An 18,772-nucleotide genomic window follows, 5' to 3' on the forward strand; every position below is an offset into this window, starting at 1 on the left:
CCTCCTCAATCTGAGGCTCGACTTCCTGACGGACCCTCCTCTCCAGCACCCCTGAATAGACCTTACCAGGGAGGCTGAGGAGTGTGATCCCTCTGTAGTTGGAACACACCCTCCTGTCCCCCTTTTTAAAAAGAGGGACTACCACCCCGGTCTGCCAATCCAGAGGCACTCTCCCCGTTGACCACGCGATGTTGCAGAGGCGTGTCAACCAGGACAGCCCCACAACATCCAGAGCCTTGAGGAACTCCGGGCGGATCTCATCCACCCCTAGGGCCTTGCCACCGAGGAGCTTTTTAACCACATCTGTGACTTCAACCACAGAGATAGGAGGGCCCACCTCAGGGTCCTCAGACTCTGCTTCCTCATTTTCCCCTCCATTTCAGGTCCATTTCGAAATTATTCCACAGATTAACACCTTTGATAGATACACTTCTTTGCTTGATGTTTGTTCATGTTTTGAGTTTTTTGAATAAGTTGGTACCTCTTAAATCATAGCTGCTTTCTCGAATTTCGAAAAACTTCAGAATGTTTTGGCAGAGCAGGTTATTGTGTGCTTTGTACATTAATTGGGCGATTTTAAAGTCAACCAGGTCATAAAATGTCATCGTATTTAATTTGATAAATAGTGGATTTGTGGGTTCCGTATATTTTGATCTATTAATAATTCGAATTGCTTTTTTTTGTAGTTTTAGAATAGGGAGTGTGTTTGTTTTGCAGGCATTTCCCCGTATTTCCACACAGTAGGTCATATATGGTAATAATAATGAAGAGTATAATGTGTACAAAGATCTCTTATTTAGCACTTCCTTGGTTTTGTAGAGGATCCCTATGGTTTTTGCTATTTTTCTTTTTACGTTATCGATATGTGGCTTCCAACATAGTTTTGAGTCTATTACTAATCCAAGAAACTTGGTTTAATACGCTCTTTCTATCTCAATTGAGTTTACCATAATTTTAGTGTATTACTGAAAGTGCATTTTCCAATTGTATATTAGTGTTGAATTGTTCATCCAAGTAATAGTCAGAGTTTTTTACCCTTTGTTCTTGAAGAAGTTATTGTCCGGGTCGAAATTGTTCTCGGGGTCGAATGGCTTATAGTCAGTATCTTCAAAGGGTTGGAAGTCCGTGTTTTTGGGATGTGAATTTCCTGCTCCCACGCGGTCATCGCTGGCTCCCTCGCGGTCGTCGCTGGCTCCCTCGCGGTCGTCGCTGGTTCCCTCGCTGTCGTCGCTGGCTCTCTCGCTGTCATCGCTGGCTCCCTCGCTGTTGTCGCTGGCTCCCTCGCGGTTGCTGGCTGGACGTCTCCCGGGTCCCTCGTGGTCGCTGGCTCACTTGCGGTCGTCGCCGACTCCCTCACGCTCGCCGGCTGGCTGCCTCCCGGCTCTCTCACGCTCGCTGGCTGGTTGTCTCCCGGTTCCCTCGCGGTCGTCGCTGGCTCCCTCGCGGTCACTGGCTGGTTGTCTCCCGGCTCTCTCGCGGTCGCTGGCTCCCTTGCAGTCGTCGCTGGCTTCCTCTCGGTCGTCTCTGGCTTCCTCTCGGTCGTCTCTGGCTCCCTTGCGGTTGTCGCTGGCTCCTTCGCGGTGGTCGCTGGCTGGTTGTCTCCCGGCTCCCTCGCGGTCGCTGGCTTCCTCTCGGTCGTCGCTGGCTTCCTCTCGGTCGTCTCTGGCTCCCTTGCGGTCGTCGCTGGCTCCCTCGCTGTGGTCGCTGACTGGTTGTCTCCCGGCTTCCTCGCGGTCTCTGGCTCCCCTGCAGTCGTCGCTGGCTTCCTCGCGGTCGTCACTGGCTCCCTCACGGTCGGTCGTCACTGGCTCCCTCCCAGCAGCTTCTCCTTGAAGATTTTTTGAACTTTTTCCTCTGTTTCAGTCCACGTTTCTCCCGGTGTTTCCTCAATTCCATCAATTACCAAGTTGTTTCTTCTTGACTGTCCTTCCAAGTAGTCCATCTTGTCTGTTAATACTAGCATGCTGTCACATATTTTGTAGATTTCTGTTTGCATGTCTTTGGAATGGCCAGTTTGACAGATTCGATTTTTTTTTAATGTTTACCCTCTTTTTGGGTAAAGTTGATGCTGGTTTTTATTTCTTGGACTTCCCTGGTAAAAGTGTCAAGTCGTGAGTTTGTTGAGTCTATTATCATCTTGACAAATCCTTTGAAATTTTCCTGTTGTTGTTGCAAGAGCGCCGTAAAAAGCTCTTTTTGTTGCTGGAGTAATTCGTTTACTTGAATGAGGGTCAGGAAGTCCTCATCCTGCTTTGTGCCTTGCTTCTGTTTGGGTGGCATTTTGTCGGGTCTCGTTGCTAGCCGGTTGTATGCTAGTTGGTGACGTGTCCAGTGGGCTTGCTGCTGGGTGTTGCTGACGTGGCAAGTGGGTTTGCCGGCTCCCTCACGCTCGCTGGCTAGCTGCCTCTCGGCTTTCTCACGCTCGCTGGCGTTCGGCTGGTTGGTCTCTGGTGGTGGGTTCCAACTGCGTAGCGTCTATTCGCAGTTAGCTTCCGTGCTAACGTCCGCAGTTAGCTTCCGTGCTAACGAGCTAGCGTTTCATCCAACCCCCTCTTCACGTCGCCAATTTCTACACACGAGCTGCCGCCATGTTTCGCTCTGTTCTTTTCTCTCAAATGTGGGAAAGCTTCACACGAGAGAAATGTTGACGTTGCTGTTGCTGCTCCTTCTTTTCAATTTTTAATGCAAGACGTACTATAGAGTTAAAAGAAGTGTGAAACATTAACTCAAATTTGTGTGGAGGTCATTTTTGTGCCACTAGGTCGGATGTTGGTGACAGGAACAGTACATTGTTCCTTTCCATATTTTGAAAGTATTTGTTTTGATTTACATTTCACACAAAGTACACTGCGTGGAATTGGGGTTTGAACTTGCAGTTTTGGGAAAAGAGCTGTCTCCGTCATTGTAAAATTACTGTACCTCCAAATGGACGGTAAGATGTATACACTGGATGTGTCTGCCCTGTGATAAGTGATGAGTCCAAGGACAGCCTGAATCAGGTGGGAGAGACTGCAACGTTCATGTGACCCTGAATAGGATCAGCACTGCAGGGAATAGATGAAGGAAGCAAACTGGCGCAATGAATACATAAGATTAGGACTGACCAAGGTTTTGGCTGCTTCTCGGAAAATCTGCTTTTTGTAGAAAGTTGCAAAAGGAAATGTTCAAATACAGCAGGGCGAATCACGCAAACTGGAGCCCATTTGCCAAGGCGGCAGCTCCTTGTCAGCTATCACTTTCGTGCCAATATAGAGTAGCAGCTCCACCTTTAGGCCCCTTCAGCCCTTTCTCCTCACAGCCCCCTTGATCTCGTGTCACACTGGCGGCTGTAATTGTCACATGGTCCTTTTGCAACTCTCAGGAGTGGAGAGTCTGAACACAGCGGGTGGGCGAGGCCCGGCGGTCAAGGTGGCTCGACCCCACTCGGTCCGAGCTTCCCATCCTTTGGGGCGCAGCTCGTAGCTCGGTGATAATTGCACAGCGGGGGCTATGTCCATATTCATGATGACCCTGAAGCAGACCTCTTCTCCCACTAATAGGACTTTTCTGCACGCACTCACACACGTCTTTTCATCATCACTCTTCTACATCAATAAGCTGCACAGGCTTTGACTCCTCAAAGAGTGTACGACACACACTCATTATTCATGTTTACAGTGATATTTTGTCGTATTCTTGTAACAGGACATTACACAGTCCATCTCAACGATGAATGTGAAGGGAATTTATGGATGAATATTGTGTGTGCCAGCATTTCACCTACATCATGCAAATAAAAGGACAAATATGGTTCAATGGATGAACCAAAAGCAAACCCAAAGCAAGAAGTTCTCGGGAAGCAGAATGTTGCTTGAGTTCGCCCCCAGAGATGCCAATTTAATGTACTGTAGTTTTTTTTGTTTGTTTTTTTTTTCCTTATCAGAGGGGGGCACGTGTGAAGTAGTTGCTGCACACCGCTGCTGTAATAAGAATCGCATTGAGGAGCGCTCACAAACAGTCAAGTGTTCTTGCTTGCCGGGGAAGGTGGCCGGAACCACCAGGAACAGACCATCATGTGTTGATGGTGAGTATTACTCTGTTACAGCATATCTTGAACCAGCTGGGGCTGGCCCACATCATTGTTTTAGCAATGCTTTGATGACTCATTCAGTGTTTCTTTAAAAATCATGTGAATTGAAATAGGAGAAATGGGCAGGAATTAGCTTTTGGTCATGACTTTCTTTTTAACTTTTTCTTGCATACCCATTTTGCAACGAAGAAAAGCGGTCTCTAACCAGCACAATGGGGTATGCGGGGAGCACGTCTGCTTTTCAGGCGAGGGTTCGAAGTTGGAACCTCAGCTTGAGCCTTTCTGAATGACAATTTCCAAATCATGAAAGAGTCTGACATCTACAGTATTTGACAGTATTATATTCGAGGATATATTACTGCCTCTTCAATGAATTAGCAAGTTTTCTGCTAACTAACAATAAAACAATAGCAATGGCACTCCACATTTTGAAAACAAAAACTATCCTGCAAAACACACATACATTCAGAACACCGTGTTTTAAATGTTACCGTGGCAGAGGAGTGGACTGTAGGCCTGCTGAGCACCAATCTTGTTCTCTCTACGTATTTATTAGTCTGACAGGAAATAATACATGAAATTGATGTCGAGTTTGAACGACAGTTATCCCAACCTTTTTTGCACCAAGGACCAGTTTTGCACATTCAACAAATTGGCATAGAAAGAAACAAAAATAAGTGATGAATGGGGAAGTCACCCCAAATATTTTCTTCTCAGTGACATGTTCTATGTGCCTTCACCAGTCAAATCACCCGTTTTCTGAAGCTGAGCCATGTTTGGTCGTTACCTGAGCCGTGAGCAACTGTGGGGTCATATTCAGTCGACAGCAAGTGGCAAAATGGCCGCTCCTTGAGATGAACAAAAACTGGTGCATTTTGCTGCTGAACTCATATTCCAATATGAATCATAATGCCGTGTTTACACTAGTGAATGAGCATGGAACGTATGATTGAAGAAAATTTGGGCGTTGACTTGCCCTTTAAAAATACACCTCACCAGTACGTTACTTGTAGTTGTTGAAATTGGAGAGCGAGCATGTTTGTTTTCAACAAACCGAACGGTCTTGCGTTCCATGAGGAGGAAATCAGCCGTGCTCCTGCCGTCGCCCGACCTCAATGCTTGTGGATCAGCAAAATGTCTGCCCAACAAAGCATCACAGTCTTCATATATCTGTACGAGGCCGAGAGTACAAACGTAAACTGGCTGTGGATGAATAATTGCAGCCTAATTGAGCAGCAGTTAGCCTCAACAGCTTCGACTCTTACGGTGACCAAGTCTTAAAAGATTCATAGCATTGGCACCTTGAGAACTGTGGCGAGGAACGAGGGCAGTGGTGCAACGTGAAATGGCATTGGTATAATCACAATTTGATGTTAAATGGCTAAGAATGTCACTGTTTGCTCACTTTATAGACGCCGTTTATTACAACACACTACCAGCATCGCAACACTTGCATTGCTTTGAAACCCTCAAAGTGGCATTTGCTGACCAATACTGACTGGTGTATACAGCTGTATGGAGCCAAGAGGCGTGTTAAAATATTGGACCAAAAATGGAACCATTAGCAAGTGTATCCTCAAATAGAATAAAAGCCCAAGTGAAATAGAGTGAAATGACACGTTTTTGGCGCTTGCCAACAATGTCCCATCTTAAACCATGCAATCCAGCTTAGAGATACAATTCTTGTAATCACGCAGTTGTCCGTGCAGTAACATTCTGCCGGCAAAGATGGAGCTTCCCTTTATGCCTCTGGTATGAATATTTTAAGACTACTGGCGATCAGAATAGCGAACGGGTCCTAGGCTAATGGCCTACTGACAAACTCTATCACCTCGTGTCAAGGGACCAGAAACCTCTCCAGTGTGGGGTAGACCTTCCCACCACTACACCACACATTTGACCACTGTGCCTCAAAGAGGACACACAACCCGTTCGGAGACAGCACAAATTCACAACATACACTTTTCAAATTTCTCCCATCCGCGAGTTTTTCACTCGACCCATGATAAACATCTTGAACCTTGAATCCCTTCAATTGTCATCCCAAAACATCTTATTTTCATACTATCAGCCCCAGGCAGAAGCATGATGGCTGTGTTGCCGTGTTGGCCGGACATTTTGCTGCTCCACAGAGCGTTATAGTCTGACGACTCCAGCAGACAGGTCAGTACAAACTCCTCCGTAAAATCGAAAGAACCCGATTATTTGATTCGCAATGAGTCAACCTCAGGGCAAAAAACGTCACTGTGGAGTGGTAAAGTCAGCTTTTCGGTTCAACCCTTTAATCGGCGGCCAACGAAAAAGATAAACGGATTTTTTTCCGAGAGGGGAGCAAAAGCATCTGTCACTTAGGAAATGCCTCATTCCAGAGAGAATTTTCCCTGGGATTATGTCACGTATGACAGCAGACAGTTCGATCCACGATGCCACTGTATGTGTGGCGCAGCATGAGCAAGAGTAGAAAAGCAAGCCTAAGTAACAAACATTGAATGATGTAGATGCAATGGCGTTGTGCATTCTTTGTCAAATGTCTGCTGCGCGATCCACACACAAAAAGGTCACACTGTCTACTGTGAACCCTCTCACCTGCAGCTTTCATCCTGACTCCCTTTTGCAAATATTCCTGCAATTGGCTGCAGCAATCAGAAGTGTGTCAATCTCAGCTTTGACAGATTCACCATAGCACATTATGACCCATTAGTGTCTATTTGCCCTGTATTTAAGGCAATTTTCTTCTCCATCGGCACAAACGTGGGCCACATTATACTCACACCTGCCACTCAATCTATGAAAAGTATCACTTTCACCCAAGCTGCATCTAATCAGGAAAGAATATAAAATTACGGATACAGTATTAAAAAAAAAAGTTCAGTACAAGAAGTATGCCGAGCTTGGTTACTTATTGCCCAATTTGGGCTTTGGTTTTAAAATGCCTGGCTGGATTTGCAGTTTGTTAGACACCTACATTACTGCTTCGCTTGTCTTTGCTGCACGCAGCGTCCATCGTAATTGGAAAGTGGTGGTGTGAGATGGAGCCTTGCCTGGAGGGAGAAGAATGCAAGACGCTCCCTGACAACTCGGGCTGGATGTGCTATGCAGGCAACAAGATCAAAACCACCAGGGTAAGATAACCTCGCTTGACCGCAGGAAACAAGACGTTAAGGCGGAGAAATGTAGGCTTTAGCATTGAATATCCGGTGGATATATCACAGTCGAACTAACACCCAAATGACCTTTCTTCCCCCACCCAGAACACTCAGCCATACACAACGTCAGCTACATACTGAAGCTTGGCCAGAGGCTTGGACTTGTACGCCTCCGGTGCAAAGCTTGAATTGCAGGTAATTTCTGACACGAAAAAACATTTGCACTTCCTATCATTTGTGTGTGAATATATACACACTGGCCTTTGAATATACACTCGCTGGCTTTTACATTTGATACAAGCAGATGGAAAAGCAGATAGTGGTGTCCGGAGATGTCCATAGACGTGTCTTATGCATATGATTCGTCATGTTTTTCTCTGCAGAAATTTCTATGCACAAGCGCTGTGTGGTTGAACTCAACTCCATTCACCTCACGACCAGCAGCAGTTTAGCACATGGTGAACACTTCAAAACACTTCAAAAATGATAAAACACACACACATGCACACACTGTACATACGCATACGTGCATTGTGATTTTCGAGGAATGTTGTTAAAGTAATCATTTGAAAGTAGGGATGAACAGTATATCTATCACACCAGCATTGCGAGTGGAGAGAATGACGTCATGTTCATGGGTCCAATATCAACGAAACTGGACCAATAACAAGAGCTGCATCAAATCTACCAACATTACTTGGATTCCTGTCACTTTCATAGCGTCACCAAGCCTTTGCTGCATGACGTAGCACGTGAAATTCTTTGGTTTGTTTTATTTTATTCCAAGCCCGCGCTACTTTGCAGACACGTTTGCCAGAGCTCTATGTTATCGTAACACCCGTTCTGCTCGTTCTCTGAAAAACAACCATGCGCGATAATTTGATGATGCGCATTTCAAGCCGAACCACATGGGCCCAGTCCATCCCAACAGCCAATCCATGCCGAGAACATAATTTTCACAGGCTCTGCAAAAGCAGACATGCAGCCAAATAAAGAAAATACAATAAAATTACCACCCCGCCCCTACCCCCCCCCCCCACACACACACACACACACAAACACACACACACGGTGTGGTGAACGGTGAAATAAAAACATGGGACATGTCATTGCGGTCTATGGGACTGAAAGGTATTGAACACTGTTTGATTTTTCTTTATTTTGTTGCGCATCAGGTGTGCACCACATGCATTTGACGTGGTACCGGTAAGTCTGTTTTCGACGGCGTTTGGCTGACTCAGACCGCCAGGACGGGCCTAATATACAGACGGACTAATGCACTGATGATTTCCCACGTCTGTGTTTAGCAATGATTACTTTATCCTACAATGTCCACTCCTGCACTGCATGCCACATACGTGTACTGTATATGTCGTGTCCTGTACAGTAAGCACATTCTCATGGGATGGTATTTGATTTATCTAAGAGAATATATACTGAACCGAAAACCGAACCGTGGATTTTGTGAACCGTTCTATCCCAAATATACGAGAATGTGTGTGTGTGTGTGTGTGTGTGTGTGTGTGTGTGTGTGTGTGTGTGTGTGTGTGTGTGTGTGTGTGTGTGTGTGTGTGTACGTATATGTATATGTATATAATTGGACCAGCGTGTTGGAAGGGATGCCTCCATTGGATTCTCAAACTGCTAGTATGGGGGTGACACCCACCCCTAACCTTTTGCTGGGAACCAAATTTCCCCCATCCGTCAAAATATGGAGGTGAGCCTGGACGTAGCAGGCAATTCCTCAACCAATGTTTGTTCATTTTTGACCAGCAACCTTTTACATACTCCCAGGATAGTTCCCAGGTCATATTTATCATGAGTCTCTTGACTTTTCAAGCTGCATCTTGGGCAATGACAGTGAGCAACGTATGGCCCGAGCTCCGGTCCTCCTTCCCTGAGTTTAGCGTTTTCCACCACCCAGTTCAGGGAAGGGAGGAAGGAGGTTGGCTTTTAGACTGTGTTCTAGGTCCGTTGTTGACTATTCTATTGCTTTCCGTATTTTGGCCGCTGTTTTGATGACCGCGCCATAAGACCGCGCCTTATCTAGTGTCTTCAGCCGAGGTAGTTCCAATATGAAAGATGAATTGGCAGCACTGGATGACTCTACTAACTTGGAGGAACTCATTGCACTAGCCATTCGCTTAAACAATCTTTTGAGGGAGAGATGCCAGGAACGCGATTGGGAACAGCCCTGCGCTGCAGCCGAGACCCTCTATCTCGACTGACGGCCAGTTGTGGAACCTTTTAAACCCCGCAACGAACCCATGCAGCTAGGCGGAGGGCATCTTAGCCCTGAGGAGAGGAGACAACACCGTCAAATCGGTTCGTGCTTCTACTGCGGTCTTCAGGGTCATCAGGTGTTTGCCTGTCCGACAAGACCTTCACGATCACTCCCAAAGTCTACTCAGCTGGGTTATTGGGAATTTGACACAGTTGGACTTATTTCAGGTAGTAAAGAAAACTATGAGATCAACTCGAGTGTTCCACCTCCCTGTCAAGTTCCTAGCCCTGCTTCTAGCGTACGTAGAATGGAATTATCAGGAAAAGTGTCATTTGTTGATCACAAACAAAAGATTATGGCTCTTGTGGACTCGGGTGCCGACGAGTGTTTTATTGATCCGTGTGTGGTTGAAGCTCTTTGCTGTCCTACAGAGGAACTTACCAAAGTCAGTAGAGTGACTGATCTTAACGGGCGTCTCTTGGCTGAGGTCAAATATACGACCGGTTCTCTTCATTTTAAACTCTCGGAAATCACATAGAACAAAGGAGATTCTTTTTTGTCTTGCCCTCCCGCGAGGCTCAGATTGTTTTAGGTCTCCCTTGGTTAAAGGCTCATAATCAAGACATGAAGCTTACTCGCAATTGAAAATTGGAGATTGTTTTGCCATGCCCATTGTTTACAGTCTGCCAAACAGGAAAATAAAAGCCATCAATTCCCTGATAAAAATTATTTGCCGTGATAAGATCCCGAAAAAAGATCACTTAAAAAGGTATTCAGTAAACATCTGGCACACTCGCTACCACCTCACAGGCCTTATGACTGTGCCATCACACTTGCCTAATTCAACCCTTCCTAGTTCTCGCCTGCACCAGGTATCACAGCCAGAACAACAAGCACTAAAGAAGTATATCTCCAGTACCCTAAGTGTGGGACTTATCCGCCCATCAACGTCACCTATGGGAGCAGGCTTCTTCTTTATTGAGAAGAAAGATAAGACATCAAGACCTTGTGTGGTTACACAGGACTTAATGAAATCATAATAAAAAGCAAATATCCCCTACCTCAGTTCGGCTTTTGCGCCTTTACAAGCTGCTACTATTTTCTCAAAGTTAGATCTCCGCAGTGCCTACCATTTGGTTCAGATCAGGAAAGGGGATGAATGGAAGAGCACCTTCAAAACTCCTCTTGGGCATTTTTAAATATTAAGTAATGCCCTTCGGCTTGACAAATGCCCCTGCAGTTTTCCAGGATCTAATTAATGATGGTTTACGAGATATGCTCAATGTTTTCTGCTTCGTCTATCTTGATGATATTTTAATATTCAGAAGAAAAACATTCAGAAGAACCACCAACATGTCGTAAGATTTTGTAGCTCCTCCTCGAAAACAGATTGGATGTCAAAGCTGAAAAGTGTGAATTCCACTCTGAGTGTGTTAAATTCTGAGGGTTTATTATTGGGGCGGCCCGGTAGCCCAGTGGTTAGCACGTCGGCTTCACAGTGCAGAGGTACCGGGTTCGATTCCAGCTCCAGCCTCCCTGTGTGGAGTTTGCATGTTCTCCCCGGGCCTGCGTGGGTTTTCTCCGGGTGCTCCGGTTTCCTCCCACATTCCAAAAACATGCATGTCAGGCTGGTTGGAGGCTCTAAATTGTCCCTAGGTGTGAGTGTGGGCGTGGATGGTTGTTCGTCTCTGTGTGCCCTGCGATTGGCTGGCAACTGATTCAGGGTGTCCCCCGCCTACTGCCCGGAGATGGCTGGGATAGGCTCCAGCACCCCCCGCGACCCTAGTGAGGATCAAGCGGTTCGGAAAATGGATGGATGGGTTTATTATTGAGAAAGGAAAGCTCAGAGCAGGTCCTGGGTGAGACTCAGGCTGTTTTAGAGTGGCCACCGCCCACTATTATGAAGAAGTTGGAGTGGTTTCTTGGCTTCGTTAACTTTTATAGACACTTCATTAGAAATTATAGCCAGAGGACAGCCTCCTTGAAGTTGACCTCTAGTATAGATGCGTTCAAATGGTCATATGATGCAGATTCTGCCTTTAAAAAATTCAAAAAATTATTTTCTAACCCACATGTTCTAGTCCATCCTAACCCTGACTTACATTTTGTTGTCGAGGTTGATGTCAAGGAGTGGAGGCCATACTATCCCAACAATCCCCAGTCGACCAGAGACTTTACCCCTGCGCTTTCTTCTCGAGAAGAATCACACCTGCCGAAGCTAATTATAATGTGGGAAACCGTGAAGTTTTGGCCATAGTTTTCACTACAGGAGTGGCATCACTGTCTTGAGGGAGTTAAAGAGCCCTTGACTGTATTTACTGACCATAAGAACCTGGCCTACAGCCATTCTGCCAAATGATTGAGCTCACGTCAGGCACAATGGGCTCTGCTCTTCACTCGCTTCAATTACACTTTTACCTACCGCCAAGGGTCCCCTTCATAAAAAGCCCAATGCACTTTCCCGCCTTTAAGATCCTGCGATGGATGAAAACCAAGACGGAAGCTATCTTTCCTGGTCATTGCATTGTGGGAATGCTTTGCTGGGAGATTGAGCAGAGGATCCCGGAGGCTTTAAGACAGGCATGTCCAGCTCCGGGCCTGGAGGGCCACCGTCCTGCCTGTTTTCCATCTCTAACGGCCATAACACACCTGATTCATCAGAATCAGGTCATCAGCGAGCTCTGAAGCAGCATTAGAACCATCCTGATTATTTTTTAATCAGTTGTGTTGCTCCTGGGAGAGCTGTAAAACAGGCAGGACAGCGGCCCTTGAGGACCGACTTTGGACACCCCTGCTTTAAGAGAAACCCCAGTTCCGGGGGATTGTCCCAAAGGGCTTTTATTTTACCTGCGGCATTTCGTTCTGAGGTGTAACAGTGGGGCCATGTTTCGAAAGTTGCCTGCCATCCTGGAGTTAACTGCACGCTAGCACTATTAAATCAATTGTTCTGGTGGCCTGTGCTTGTGGCAAGACTTCACGCCGCCCTCTGGCTGGGTTACTTCGGCCGTTGCCTGTACCGTCTTGTCCTTGGGATCACATACCTTTGGACTTCCGCCATGTGTTCCGACTCCATGGTATTCCTATGGACATTGTGTCTGATCGGGAGCCTCAATTTGTGCCTCGTGTGGAAAACGTTTTGCAGGGCCATGGGAGCCAGCCTCAGGATATCACCGGCAATCTGATGGTCAAAGTCAGAATGTCAACCAAGACCTGGAGAGAGCTCTCTGTTGTGTCTTTCTCCATGAACCAGCATCATGTGCCAATCAGCTTCCATGGGTTGAATACACCCACAACACACTCAATTCACCTGCTACAGGTCGGTCCCCGTTGATGGCTGCGTATGGTTACCCCCTCTGTTTCCCTCTCAAGAAAGGCCAAGTGGACATCCTATCCATACAACTCCATCTGAAGTGGGCCCATCGTATCTGGAGGAAGACCAGAGCAGCATTGTCACGCACGGTTGAATGAAATCAACTAATCCCTGATTGGCGACGACCTCTTGCACCCGACTATTGTCCGGGCTATAAGGTTTGGCTCTACATGTGGCATCTGCATGTGGTGGGCAGCTCACACATGTTTGAAGCGAGATTCATCGGACCGTTTGGTGTTGAGGCGATCGTGAACCTAGTGGTTGTCAAACTCCGCCTCGCACCTACTCTCAAGGTCCATCCAGTCTTCCATGTGTCGCTTCTCAAGCCCGTGGAGTCCAGTCCGCTGGCGCCGCCGCCTATCCCTCCACCTCCTCCTCGCATTGTTAATGGAGAAACTCTGTACACGGTCATGGAAATAATGGACTCCAGACGCCGCGGCAGAGATGTGCAGTATTTGTTTGACTGGAAAGGCTATAGACTGGAAGAGAATCAGTGGGTCCCCCATTACTGGATCTTGAATCCGTCCCTCCTCCGTGCCTTCCATACTGCTCATCCGTCCAAACTAGGTCGTCCGCCAGGGGGTATCCATTGAGTGGTACTGTCATGTCTGTCTGTTTGTTTTGTTTTCAGCCCCAGCTGTAGGGAAGTGGGTTTGCCTCCAATTGATGCACCTGTTCCCTTTCATCATTAGCCCTGGATTTAAGGACTTCCGCAACTCTCTGTCGGATTATTGACTATGCTCGCTGTTGTGCTTCAAGTGTTGTTTTCTAGACCTCTTGATGCTTTCCTTAGTCTCTCTCATTATTCATAGATTCTAGTTAAGTATATATACCTGTATTTTTTCTAATTGCTCTTGATCTTTGGCTTCGTGTTATTGGCTTCTTGACGTTTTGTTTGTTTACTCTCGGTGTTCCCTAGTACCTTGCCTTTTGCAAGCACTTTTGTTTATGCATTGTTTTACTGTTTATTTGTAAAATACTTGTTAAATGTTCTGTAAAGCACTTTGTTACAACTGTTGTGAAAGTGCTATATAAATAAAGATGTTTTGTGTGTGTGCATGTGTGCGTGCGTGCGTGTGTGTGTGTGTGTGTGTGTGTGTGTGAAAAAATATGGTTATTAGTATTGCTTTTGTTGTGCATCCCTATTTAAAAATATAAATACATTCAAATATGCAGTATTTAGAAATAAATTTGGAGGTACTGTAATGTATCTGTTTTCTAATGTTTTTGAGAGGTCATTATAATGATCACTGTCTTCACATAAATGAATACAATTATTATGAATAATATCCATCCATCCATCCATCCATCCATTTTCCGAACCGCTTGATCCTCACTCGGGTCGCGGGGGGTGCTGGAGCCTATCCCAGCTGTCTTCGGGCAGTAGGCGGGGGACACCCTGAATCGGTTGCCAGCCAATCGCAGGGCACACAGAGACGAACAACCATCCACGCTCACATTCACACCTAGGGACAATTTAGAGCGTTCAATCAGCCTGCCATGCATGTTTTTGGAATGGGGGAGGAAACCGGAGGACCCGGAGAAAACCCACGCAGGCCCGGGGAGAACATGCAAACTCCACACAGGGAGGCCGGAGCTGGAATTGAACCCGGTACCTCTGCACTGTGAAGTCGACGTGCTAACCACTGGACTACCGGGCCGCCTTATGAATAATAATAATATAATAATACAAGTAATATTTAAAAAAAACAATTTGTTAGCAAATGTGTCATTTCAGAAGTGTGTGTCAAACCGGTTGTCCTTTGCGTTAATCAGTGGCCAAGAAGTAGTTCTGAGCTTCAAAAACATTGCTTAGCCATGGCATAGAGGTATGGCCCCTGGGGAAATGCATATCCAACTAATATTGATCCATTATTTATTGTTCGAAACAGCAATGAGAGATGTGAATAACGTAGCTTATAGCGAACAGACAAATCAGATCTTTGTTCAAAATATCTATCCATCCATTTTCTGATCCGCTTGTCCTCTCAAGGGCCGTAGGGTGTGCTGGCGCCTATCCCAGTTGTCTTTGGGCAGTAGGTGGGGTACACCCTGAACTGGTTGCCAGCCAATTGCAAGGCACACCGAGACGAACAACCATCCGCACTCACACTAACACCGAGGGACAATTGAAAGTGTTTTGTTCAAAATAGAACTTCAAAACTCAAAGACTTGGTTAAATTTAAAACGCCAAGTGAACGTTCTCTACATTGTGCTAACTACAACAATATGAAGTCCCAGTAGGTAAACGTTTGAGTTCAAAGGTCAACGAGCAAAGCGTTGAAATTCACACATGTAATAATTTGACACAGATGTCCTTCAACTTTTGCTGGGGTTTTTTTTTTTTTGTTTGTTTGTTTGTCTTTTGTTTTTTTACATGGATGCTGGAGCTTGAAAAAAGGGCACAGATCTTGATCATGATGCAACTTCTCTTGCATCATTAATATGCAGTACAACTCTTCCTTTGGTCAAGATTCGTGGAGAACGGTAACCAGTAGAGAGCAGCAGATCAGGGCTTTGCTTGGCAGCGACTGCCAGAATGACACTGATATGTTTGAATCTTTCCAATACGTGGTTTTCTTCCTCCTTTCAGCACTGCCGAAGGACCAAGCACCAACCATCCAACAAACTTTCTGAGCCCGTCTCAGACTCAAGTGTAAAAAGTTGTCGAGTAAATCATCATGCACAACCCGCTCAAGGCTCCTGACTATACAGATGCTCTGGGCTGCCTGCGGGATGGTCATTGTGATCGCCATAACGTTATAAATGTAATTTCATCACTTTTTCAAAATTTGAAGATGGGACGTCAAGTGAGGAGATGGTCTGGTATTTGACATCAGATGCCAGTCGACAGCCGTCTGCTACAAAGCCCGGGGCTGGAAAGTCGACGCTAATGGGGTTGACAGCCCTCAGGCTTCTTCTTTTTCCAAAGACAAATTTGGACATGAACTGTTTGTCTTGACTCATGTTTTATCTCTGTTGGCGCGGAGCCCTGAATGCAGCCCAAATGCGATAATTAAGCAGACATTTGGAGACTTACTCCAAATTGAACTTGTGTGTCTTGATGCTCTCTACTTTTCAACCTTTGTTTGTGTGCTTTTGCAGCTTAACCAGACCAACTTGGAAACGTGACACCCATGAATTTGACTTGCCAAATACGCCATACCATTCGCTTCTTTTCAATACTTGAAATGCCTTAATGGTTTCAAAGCATTCCAATGATGATGTTGTATATGTGAGGCCACATGTTAATACGTGATGAAGTATCATTAAAGTCCTTGTTCCTGTAGAACGAATGTCAGTGTGTCATTGCATGGGATTGGCCTCGCAGACTTCTCCTAAATCCAGCATATTACCGGGACTGATGCTTGACAGAAATCGTTTGACATTTGGCCGTGATAGACCTTTAATTTCCCTCTCGCTTTCTTGCCAGGAAATGCTGCCGATGAGCGGCTTGATATGGCTGATGCTTAGCTCGGCTTAGCACGAAGGGGAAAGACGAGCCAGGCTCATGGACAAACAGAGGAGAATCTTTGCCTAAGACAATATTTTCACCCTCTGCTCAAGAATGTGTTTTCATTCATTTCCATCATGAAGAAACTCATCAATGTTCTCATTGTGTTGAGTGTTGCTTTGCTCGTCCATCCAACCTATTTAAACCCCCCCCCCCAACCCCCACATCTGCTTTGTTCACGACGATGATGATTTTTCTCAGTCATCCAGTTCATTCATAGCATCTGTTTATTGAAAGAGACTTGTGGAGGCCAGACACTCATTTGGGTTTGAGCATTGGTTCTTCAACCTTGGTTGCATCACTCACAAGACTCAAGACTCAACACACACACACACACACACGGACGCACTCTGCATGTTCCGTTCACGGCATTTAATTGTTTTCAATTACAAAGGGTTCAGTGAATACTCATACAGTATGAAACTGGTTTACAATTCTCAACGTTTTGTATAACACACTATCTACTGCATGTGCTGCTCATGGCCAAAAAAAGAGTTTTAATAGCCACAAAGTTTGCTAATCTAAATTTGTATGTGTTTTAATAAAGCCACGGGCTTAAAATTGAAGTTTGCAGTGACGTTTGCAAGAGCTAGCAAGGTTTGAATGGAGCATCACTTCACTTACCTGTCCCGCCTTGATTCTTGAAACAAAGCTGTGCCCTCTCACTGTCATGCATGAGCACCACTCTCAAATGTGGAATTTCATAATGGCATGCGACTGCCGAAGTGTGTAGTTGTGAAAAAGAGTCACGGTGCATACATATCCATCTTGGACAAAATAGCTGCATAAGGTAGGATTAGCACTGTTAAAAACAACAACAAAAAAAATCTCATGTTAGCTGTGGCTGCTATATTCATAGCATGATTTATCTGTAGTAGTGTTTTACCATAACGCTAAATGTTACTAGTTTGATTTTTTTTGGGGGGTACAATCCAAAATCAAAAAGAGGTGTCAAGCATACCAGTTCAGAATGGGGGTAGGGGGGGATGTTTTTTAAAACATTGTGGAGGGGGGGTTCCGCAGATCTACAGATGTGAATGGCAAATATCTAGGGATCAAGTTATTGTGACAGTTTTAACAAAACACTGTGCTTTTTTTTATTTATTGCAAACTCCCCATGAACATGATCTATGAATGCAAACAGAGTTCCTTTCGGTTCCATTCTGATCCCCTTCTTTGTGTGTATTCATGCATGCGCTACAAGTCATACAGGATTCAAAGATCCTGGGATTCATTAGGCTGGAAAAGTGGTGGCCTCTGGTTTTTGACTAAATGTTCCTTTGACTAAATGACAGGGCATTAACAACAAGAACGATAGAAAGACATCAATAGCCCTATTAGCCCTCAAAAATGTCCACAGGCAAAGAGGGGCATGTCAGATTCCATGCAAATGTAACAGGCGCATACACAAGTCTCTCAAAAATCGACATCAAGCAGAGGTTGTTCTCGGTTTGACTTTATTACCTACTGTGACAAATTCACTGTTTTGAAGAATGTATTTATAAGGCACCTTTTAAAGCTAAATGCTGCGATGTGTGATTTGCAAGACATTTACCCAACAGTAATAAAAAATGTGACGTGAAGAAAATAAGAAACAAATTCATTCGAAAAGAGAAAACTTGCTCACTAAGTGGAATGGAGACTTGTTTTAAATGGTATCATAAGGACTGATGATTCTCCTGACTGACTTTAATATATTCAAACATCTATACAACCAACGTGTAAAAAGAAATTACATTTGAGTCAGAACATCACTTCCAGATTATATTCGATCATATTTCACAGACACTGTCGACACTACGATAATAAACAGAAATGAATCACTCTTGGACTGTCCATGCCAATCACAAATATTCTAGACAGCTCTTGTAGTGAATATCGCTATATTGTGTAAGTGGTGCTTGCTGTGTAGCAATTAACAAATGAAGAAAAGCAATTGTAAGTTCTAAAATCATTGTCAACCTTTTTTCTTCTCTTTTTTTAAACTGTGAACTGCAAATCGAAGTACTTGCAGTACTCTTGCTCAACAGGTACAACAAAACACTTCATTGATCACGTCAGTCTCAAATCACGGCATGTCTCATGATGTTCTGCAATAAAATGACAAAATGTTGGTCTCCTTTCTACCAGTTTCCCTTGTTCACATTCTTACGACTAGATGGAAATGGTGTTTGCAGATTGCCTCGTTTGCTCCAGCCGCTGGCAGTTTGAGATTCCGTTTGAGATGTTTGCTGAATGGGACTAATGTAGGCAACATGTCAATAGGCAGTGTCCCAGTTTCAGCGTTCTGCGTTGCTCTCCGGGCTGCAGCTGAAGGCTCCGATGTCGACGACGTGGAAGCTGCGGAAGAGTGAGAAATGAAACTCAAGTGATGATGATGTGGCTTGACTTGCTCGTATGACACAGCAGGGCCGTCCTGGACGTGCAGGATCCCCGCGACGTCCTTGGG

At 45.2% G+C, this 18,772-nt stretch overlaps 1 protein-coding gene across 2 annotated transcripts in view; it reads left to right on the forward strand.

Annotated features, from left to right (window-relative positions):
* The window catches only part of LOC147211149 (chemokine-like protein TAFA-1), a 43,184-nt gene extending 27,083 nt beyond the window's left edge, over positions 1-16,101 (forward strand). For both annotated transcript variants that reach the window (XM_086103346.1, XM_086102583.1), the window contains exons 3-6: positions 3,923-4,063; positions 7,067-7,191; positions 7,321-7,410; positions 15,403-16,101. In XM_086103346.1, coding sequence (XP_085959472.1) covers positions 3,923-4,063; positions 7,067-7,191; positions 7,321-7,356 — 302 coding nt within the window. In that variant the 3' untranslated portion in view covers positions 7,357-7,410; positions 15,403-16,101. The remainder of the gene's footprint in view (positions 1-3,922; positions 4,064-7,066; positions 7,192-7,320; positions 7,411-15,402) is intronic.
* The last annotated feature ends 2,671 nt before the right edge of the window (positions 16,102-18,772 follow it).

Source organism: Hippocampus guttulatus, chromosome 1, assembly GCF_054856545.1.
Source record: "Hippocampus guttulatus isolate MCC_2025c chromosome 1, RoL_Hgut_1.0, whole genome shotgun sequence".
In the NCBI taxonomy this organism is placed as follows: domain Eukaryota; kingdom Metazoa; phylum Chordata; class Actinopteri; order Syngnathiformes; family Syngnathidae; genus Hippocampus; species Hippocampus guttulatus.